Source organism: Azolla caroliniana, unplaced genomic scaffold (assembly GCF_043228905.1).
Source record: "Azolla caroliniana isolate FFs.n. ecotype wild unplaced genomic scaffold, voAzoCaro1.0.p SCAF_17, whole genome shotgun sequence".
Lineage (NCBI taxonomy): Eukaryota > Viridiplantae > Streptophyta > Polypodiopsida > Salviniales > Salviniaceae > Azolla > Azolla caroliniana.
Window position 1 is genome coordinate 1,697,107 of NW_028230452.1, and position 7,713 is coordinate 1,704,819.

At 43.2% G+C, this 7,713-nt stretch overlaps 1 protein-coding gene across 1 annotated transcript; it reads right to left on the reverse strand.

Moving 5' to 3' along the window:
- Nucleotides 1-1,584: 1,584 nt before the first annotated feature.
- Nucleotides 1,585-6,177, reverse strand: LOC147852710 (uncharacterized). The gene is made up of 4 exons (XM_087333280.1): nt 4,265-6,177; nt 3,630-3,792; nt 1,907-3,332; nt 1,585-1,784 (listed from the first exon to the last, which is right to left on the reverse strand). Exons 1-4 carry the CDS (start codon nt 6,175-6,177, stop codon nt 1,585-1,587), a joined length of 3,702 nt encoding a protein of 1,233 aa, XP_087189406.1.
- Nucleotides 6,178-7,713: the final 1,536 nt, after the last annotated feature.

A 7,713-nucleotide genomic window follows, 5' to 3' on the forward strand; every position in this document is an offset into this window, starting at 1 on the left:
ATACACATTTAATTAATGACTCAATCCACACACACATGCATGAAATCATTCGAAATCAACTATTCTATCAATTTAACCACTTTGTGAAGCCAACCACTCTCATGCATAAGAGGTTAACTGCAAAAAATTAAAATTTGAGCATTACAATATTAACAAGGTTAAAGGGGTATTGACACATGTTTAACCCAAATGTGGAATTTAAATGGGTTCACATGAAACCAATTCTCTCTACAATTTGTTTAGTACATCTCTCACCACAATTGGCATGATTCATTGATTGTCCCTCTAGTGGTCTTGCAACATGTCCATTCTTGAGTTGGGAGGGAAAAATGTGATATGCCACATGTTGAAAAGAGCTCAAGGCACTCTAGTGTGGAGCTCAGTGGCAAATTCATGGAAGAAGGGTGACATGAACTTTGGAGTGTAAAAGCTTGCGGAAAGGTTGGTGGGTTGTATGGTACTATAATTATTGTTATTGTCTGGTGTTCAAAGAGAGGAAATAAGGTCAATGTAGTAGTTAGAAAGAAAGAAAGAAATATATATAAACGTATTCTAAGACCAAAATTGGCCCATGAGACAATTGGTTTACAATAAAAATGGGGTATTTACCCATTCATCGAAAGCAAAAATTAAAATAAAATAAAGTAAAATAGTACTTAAGCTAAAGCGTTCAAGCAAAACAAAAACATGTTCTATAAGGAAATGACTTTATACTAGGCCTAGTTTCATTTCTATCCAAGTCTCTCGAAAAGAAGTGGGAGGTTAAAGGGTTTCGATGTGGAGGTGGTCTGTGGTCCCAATGTAGAAGATATTGCAACCATAACTGTTAGGCAGTGTAGCTCACGTTCCCTTATCTTCTTAATTGTTTCTACTCCACGTCAAGTTTCTTTGAAGCTCGACATCCGAGGACGTTTGGTTGTTTGTTGCATTTGTACTCCATCAAGAGAGAGGGTGACTGGCGTAACCTTTCCTCTCTAGGAACTCCATTACTATGATCATTCTCAATCTCAAGTTGGTGAGATGTTATCCTAAGTTGTCCAATGGCCACCCTGAGTGCATGTAAAGAATCGATGGTGATTCTTGTGCAGCGGAATAGATGTGCGTTATGCGCGTATATGTGTGAGAGGAAAAGAGAGGAGAGAAAATAGAATACTCAAGGTGTATATTTCACAAGTAGAATAAGATTTTCAAAATGTAGCATAACAAGGAGTCACAACTGACTTAATATGAAGTATGAGGAGGGTGCTTTATATATATAGTTACCCTCTCTCTTCATTAACTAACTACAACAGCCAGAGAGAGAACACTCTTTGTATTCAATAGAAATAAAAAAGGTAAGTGTGAATTACTAACTAATGACTTGGTCCTTCCCCATTGGGAACCCCCCCCCCTTTTCAAAATCACAACTACTTCTTTAAATAGAAACTTATTGGGAGCCCAAACGTTCATGAGATGAAACGTTTGTGCTTCCAAGATTTATTTAAATATTCTACTATTTTCTTTTATGTAATTGTAACGGTTGTAACACTCTCCCGCTAGTCGAGAGAGTTTCGACCTCGAAACTATTGCATAAAGGTTCCTAGGTCAGGGCTCTGGTTGTTGTAGAGGCTCAAGTAGCCATTCAAACCCTGCTTGTAGCAACGCTTCTTCAGTTACCCACGATGCTTCGGATAATGGTTTCCCTCGCCACTTGATGAAGTAGCGTCTTCTCCCTCTACGAACCTGTGTCTTCAAAAGTGCTTCAGGTTCACATCTAATAGTTGCCTCGCGCCCCCATGTTTCATCTGGGTGGAAACGTTTTAGCAGGCTAACATGAAAAACATCATGTATCTTGGAAGCCTCCGGAAGTTGTAATTTGTAGGATACATTATTGAGTTGTTTGACCACCTTGTATGGTCCATAGAACCTATGGTTAACTTTGGCGTGAGGCCCTGAAGTAACGGCCAACTAGCCGAATTGACAAGTACTAAATCCCCTGGGTAAAACTCCACGTGTTCCCGTTTCTTATAGACACGATTGATCATCTGTGACTTTGTTTTTATGAGATGCTCTTGTGCTGCTTGCATCCGGTCCTTCCACTCCTCCAAAAAACGAGACACATCCAATTCCTCTACTTGTGTCTTCTTATTTGTATGCAATAAAGCAATCGGTGTGAGGACTTCTTTACCTGTGGCGAGCTCGAATGGAGAGAATCCCGTTGATGAATGGATTGCAGCATTGTAACAAAATTCGAGCATGTCGATGTGTTCCACCCAGTCCGTCTGATCCGCTTTGACATAACATCGAATGTAGTCCTCGATGCCTTGATTGAGTCGCTCAGTTTGCCCGTCTGTTTGCGGATGTGCGGATGATGACATACAGAGCTGTGTGCCTAGAATCCGAAACAATTCTTGCCAAAATCCACTAGTGAACCTTGGATCCCTATCTGATACTATGATTTCTGGCAGCCCGTGATACTTAAAAACATGTTTAAAAAACAAGTGTGCTACATGTTGCGCTGTTAGAGGTGGCTTTGCTGGCACGAAGTGAGCTTGTTTAGAAAAAAAATCCACAATGACCATAAGGATGCAAAACCCCTTGGATGAGGGTAAATCAATTATAAAATCCATGCTTATTACATCCCATGGACGGGATGGTACCGGCATCTGTTGCAGTAGTCCGAGCGCTTTTCCTCGCCTAGCTTTCACGGCTTGACATACCTGGCATGAACGTATATAGTCAATGATCTCATGTTCCATTCTTGGCCACACGAAGAACTTTTTAACAGCTTTTAATGTGCGCTTTTGTCCCCCATGCCCGGCCATGTGGCAATCATGTAATTCCCTTAGTATCTTTGCCTTTAGTGATATATTATTCGGGATTACTATTTTATCATCACTCCACAATAAGCCGTCCTGCAACTTGTACATTCCATGAGTTATGCTCCCATTCATGACTTTGGTTACTAATTCGCGCATCTCTGCATCCTCTGTTTGTGCTTGTCGTACTTCATCTATCCATCCTTGAGCCGAGATGACAGAAATATGGAGGATGCGTGGCAATCGACTTAATGCATCAGGTAATGTATGTAACTTGCCTTTTTTATGTACAATCTCCAAATCAAATTCTGCTAACATATCTTGCCATCTCATTTGTTTTGCTGAAAGTCGTGGTTGTGTCAGAAAATATTGCAAGGAGATGTTGTCGGTCACTACTCGTGTAAATTTATCTTGTACGTAGTGCCGCCACTTCCGAAGTGCATAAACTATTGCCAACATTTCCTTCTCGTGTGTGGGCCACCGACTTTCTATCGCTGAAAACTTTTTTGACTCATAGGCAATCGGATGACCATCCTGCATAAGCACAGCCCCATAAGCAAAATCAGAAGCATCAGTGTGAATTTCAAATGGTTTTGAAAAGTCCGGGAGTTGAAGAACCGGTTGCACACACACTGCCTTCTTCAATTGATCGAAGGCATGTTGTTCACGTTAAGACCAACAGAATGTTTGTGAGCCTTTGATGAGATTCGTCAGTGGGGTTGCGATTTGACTGAAGTTTTTAATAAATCTTCTCACATACTGGACGAAGCCTATGAATTGCTGCACTTCGAGGACTTTGGTGGGTCGTGGCCAATCTTGAACTGCTTTTACCTTGGCCGGATCCATCTTGAGCCCTTCTCTTCCTATTCGAAATCCTAAGAATTCAAGCTCCTCCATAGCGAACTCACACTTCTCAGGTTTTGCGTATAACTGATGCTCCCGTAATCGTTGCAGCACATTGGTGACATGTTGTTTATGTTCCTCAAAAGTCTTACTGAAAATTAACAAATCATCAATGTAAATTATCAAAAATTTATCCAAATAATCCCTAAAAATTTCATTTCCGAGCCTACAGAATGTTCCGGGTGCTCCTGTCAAACCGAAACTCATCACCAGCCATTCAAAACTGCCATATCTCGTCCTAAATGCTGTCTTCTCAATATCCTCCGTAGCTACGCAGATTTGATGATACCCTGATCTGAGATCTATGCGAGAGAAATAACGGGCTCCTTGTAGTTGATCCAAGAGGTCGGAAATCAAAGGTAATGGGTATTTATTTTTTATGGTGATTTTGTTGAGAGACCTGTAATCCATGCACATGCGCAATGTCCCATCCTTCTTTGCCACAAAAATGACGGGCGCACCGTTGTCGTGACGATTTTCGGCTACGGTGTGAGTCGCTCGAGTAGCACACGCACGCGCGAATCTTCGCGACACCGTAAGGTGATTGGCTTGGTCTGATGAACCCACATGCTTCTAATTCTTGTAATTGTTGTTTTAGCTCTGCTAATTGAGTAGCATTCATTCGGTAAGGAGCTTTTACAGGTGGTATGCTTCCGGGAATGGTTGGGATTTTATGATCGATTGACCTTTGTGGCGGAAGAGTTTTGGGTAGCTCCGTTGTTAAGACATCCTTGTATTGCTCTAATATTTCCTTCATATTTTCTGCCCTTAGTCCTTCCTTCCTCACTGTTGTTGATGCTTGCAGGGCCGTGCAAAGAAAGAGTTGGCCGCCCTTCTTTAAGACTCGATTTGCCACCTTTCCCGTGCAAAGTTTTGCGGTCACGGTTGTCGCCTTTGCCTTTGCATTTCTCCTATGCATGTTTACAATGATGCCTCCCTTCCCATCTTCATTATCTAGTAACACCTTATCTACCTTTTTCCCGAATTGGTTGATGACGTACTTATCCACCCATTCTAGCCCTAAGATCACCTCGCACGCATCCATGTCAACCGCTAGAAAAGGTGTTCGCCCCTTCCATTCTCCCGCTTCAATCAAGACATTGGCTGCTAATGAACACTTATTAGTGTATCCCTGTACAAAACTCACAGAGAGGTTGGTTAAAGGTTGCAATTTTAATCCCCACTTCTTCGCGCATTCAGGTGTTATGAAGTTGTGTGTTGCACCGTTGTCTACCATTGCCTCACAACTATGCCCATTAATTTTTACGTTGAGAAAGAGATTACTTGTGTTATTGAGTTTGACTGTGAGACAGGTAGGCCAGGTGGTGGCGGCTCCTGCACGTACAACGACTTCTTCATCTTCTTCCTCATATTGCGCTGCTATTGCTTGTATGTCTTGCTCGGAACCTTCCTCGAGCTCTGTTAACTCGAGTTGTGAGGTGGCTACCCGCACCGTGAGTTGCTTCTTTTTTGGACAATTGGATGCCAAGTGAGGGCCTCCACACTCAAAACAGCCTCTTCTAATTAGTGGGGTTCGTTGTGTTGAAGTAGAAATGGGACTCCCCGGCTGTCCTCCTCCTCCCCCGCTATTTGTCCAGCTCGATCTAATTGGATCCCCTCGTGTTGTTCCTCTTCCTATCGAACTAGTGGTAGTCGTCCACCCACGATTGTTGGATGTACTTCCTAGATTGTTGTGGAAAGGTCGGGAGCTCCCTTCTATGTCTCCTATCCTCTCTGCCACCCTCATGGCTTCCTCACAAGTTTGAGGGTTCATCTTTTCTACCTCTATCCTGATCCGAGGCTTCAATCCAACTAGGAACCCGTGGAGTTTGGTTATTTGATGAAGATGCGGCAGCTGCAATGTCACTTGGCGATACCTCTCAATGTACATGGTGAGTTGCCCTTCCCCTTGTCTCAACATCCTCCATTCATCCATGATGCGGAGATGTTCATTTTGTGGTATGAAATAATGACGCAATTCCCGCTTAAACTCTGTCCAAGGCGTGAACTCAAACACGCTTTCCCCCGACATGTACCAATTTTGTGCTGGTCCATCCAAAAAACACGCGGAGACCATCACCCACAAGTCGGGTTCTACTTGACTTTGGACGAGGAATAGTTCGGTTTCTCTTATCCATCTTGTAAGTACCACCGAGTTCCTCTCCCCCATGTACATTTTTGGTTTGATAGGTTTAAATGATCCCAAGTTGTGGCGGCGGTTCTCGGCATTCCCGACTTCCAGCCTCTGCACCATCTCCTCCAAACGCCCTGGTCCTCCTTCCGTGGGCCTTCTCCCTTGCGGCCCCGATTCCTCTTCTTCTCTCTCCCATCTTTGATCTTCCATATTGAACCTTCCATTCTCTAATTCGGTGGCCTCTTGGTCTCCTCGATCTAGGGCTATCTCCCCTAATGGAGTGTCTCCTTCGTTCCCTAGCTCTCCCAAGTTGATCCCTCTTCTTCGCCTTCTTCCCGCCATTGGTTAGATAAAAGAGAGAGAAAAAAAAAAATAGTCTACTATCTTTGTGGTTACCTTGACTCCTCTCGTGGTGTCGTGTGCCACTTCTTCAATCTCTTCTTGCTGGAATGGCTTGCCAATCCTTATCTTGCTTTGATACCAAGTATTAAACCAATGGCACAAAATGAGAGAGAACACTCTTTGTATTCAATAGAAATAAAAAAGGTAAGTGCGAATTACTAACTAATGACTTGGTCCTTCCCCATTGGGAACCCCCCCCCCCCCTTTTCAAAATCACACCTACTTCTTTAAATAGAAACTTATTGGGAGCCCAAACGTTCATGAGATGAAACGTTTGTGCTTCCAAGATTTATTTAAATATTCTACTATTTTCTTTTATGTAATTGTAACGGTTGTAACAATATTTCACAAGTAGAATAAGATTTTCAAAATGTAGCATAACAAGGAGTCACAACTGACTTAATATGAAGTATGAGGAGGGTGCTTTATATATATAGTTACCCTCTCTCTTCATTAACTAACTACAACAGCCACTCTCTCTCTTGGGGAATGTGAAGATTCATAGTCATGGGGAATATGTAACTCATTTGTTATGTTTCATAGAATATGATTCTATGACACATAGTTAATGTGTAGAGAGTAGTGGTTGTTGGAAGCAATGTCGTCTGTGCGGAAGATCAAGAAGCACTCGTTTCCTGTTTATTCCCTGTGTATGACAGAATGTAGGTCGTTGCACAGAGAGAGAGAGAGAGAGAGAGAGAGAGACACAAAAGAGTTTCTTATTTCATAAAGCAACAATACAACAACCAACCTCACAAAGAGGTTACAAGGTCACTATATATAGTGACCGACTTAGGGCAACTGCCCTTTATGCTAATTACATAAATGGCCAAAACGGGATGGTGTGAATACGTCCATTATACACAGGTATTCGACACTCCCCCGTAATGGGCGTATACATGGGTTATCTAAGATTACAGGTATAGACTTAGGTTCTCGGACATATCAGCTTTGTTCGAGTCGGCAGGGTCCGAAGGCAGAAGACCGAGCTGGTCGGGTCGGAACAGTTGAAGCCGATCATTAAGGAACTGACGTCGGTTGTCGGGAACCATCCTGCTCTGTGTCCGGCTCTAACCGGACTGGTTTGTCGTTACGCCCATCTGATGCCGAAGAGACCGAAAGCGGTCTGCCGAAAGACACTTGGTCATTCCATCTGCGACATTGTCGGTTGTGGATATTTTCTCTAGACCGATTTTCCCTGAAATGACGCAGTCCCGAACGAAGTGATATCGAACGTCGATATGTTTGGAGGCGTTGTGGTGAACCGGATTTTTCGACAAGGCAACAGCACCTTGACTGTCGCTGTAGACAACTGGAGCCGAGTCATGGTCGACTTGTCGAAACGTGTGCGCCAGCCGACCGAGCCACAAAGCTTCTTTTGCTGCGTCGGACGTAGCTACATATTCTGCTTCGGTCGTTGAGGTCGCTGTGCACTCCTGAAGTTTCGACTTCCACGAGATTGCTCCATTGCCGAAT

Bases quoted from the DNA above. Each gene is read 5' to 3' on its own strand.
- LOC147852710 (XM_087333280.1), bottom strand. From the start codon at position 6,177: ATGGCGGGAAGAAGGCGAAGAAGAGGGATCAACTTGGGAGAGCTAGGG. The intron at 3,333-3,629 runs GTAAAAGCAGTT...GTGCTTATGCAG, and splicing joins TCAAGATGGATCCGGCCAAG to GATGGTCATCCGATTGCCTA. The intron at 1,785-1,906 runs GTTCTATGGACC...GTTTCCACCCAG, and splicing joins CACGCCAAAGTTAACCATAG to ATGAAACATGGGGGCGCGAG.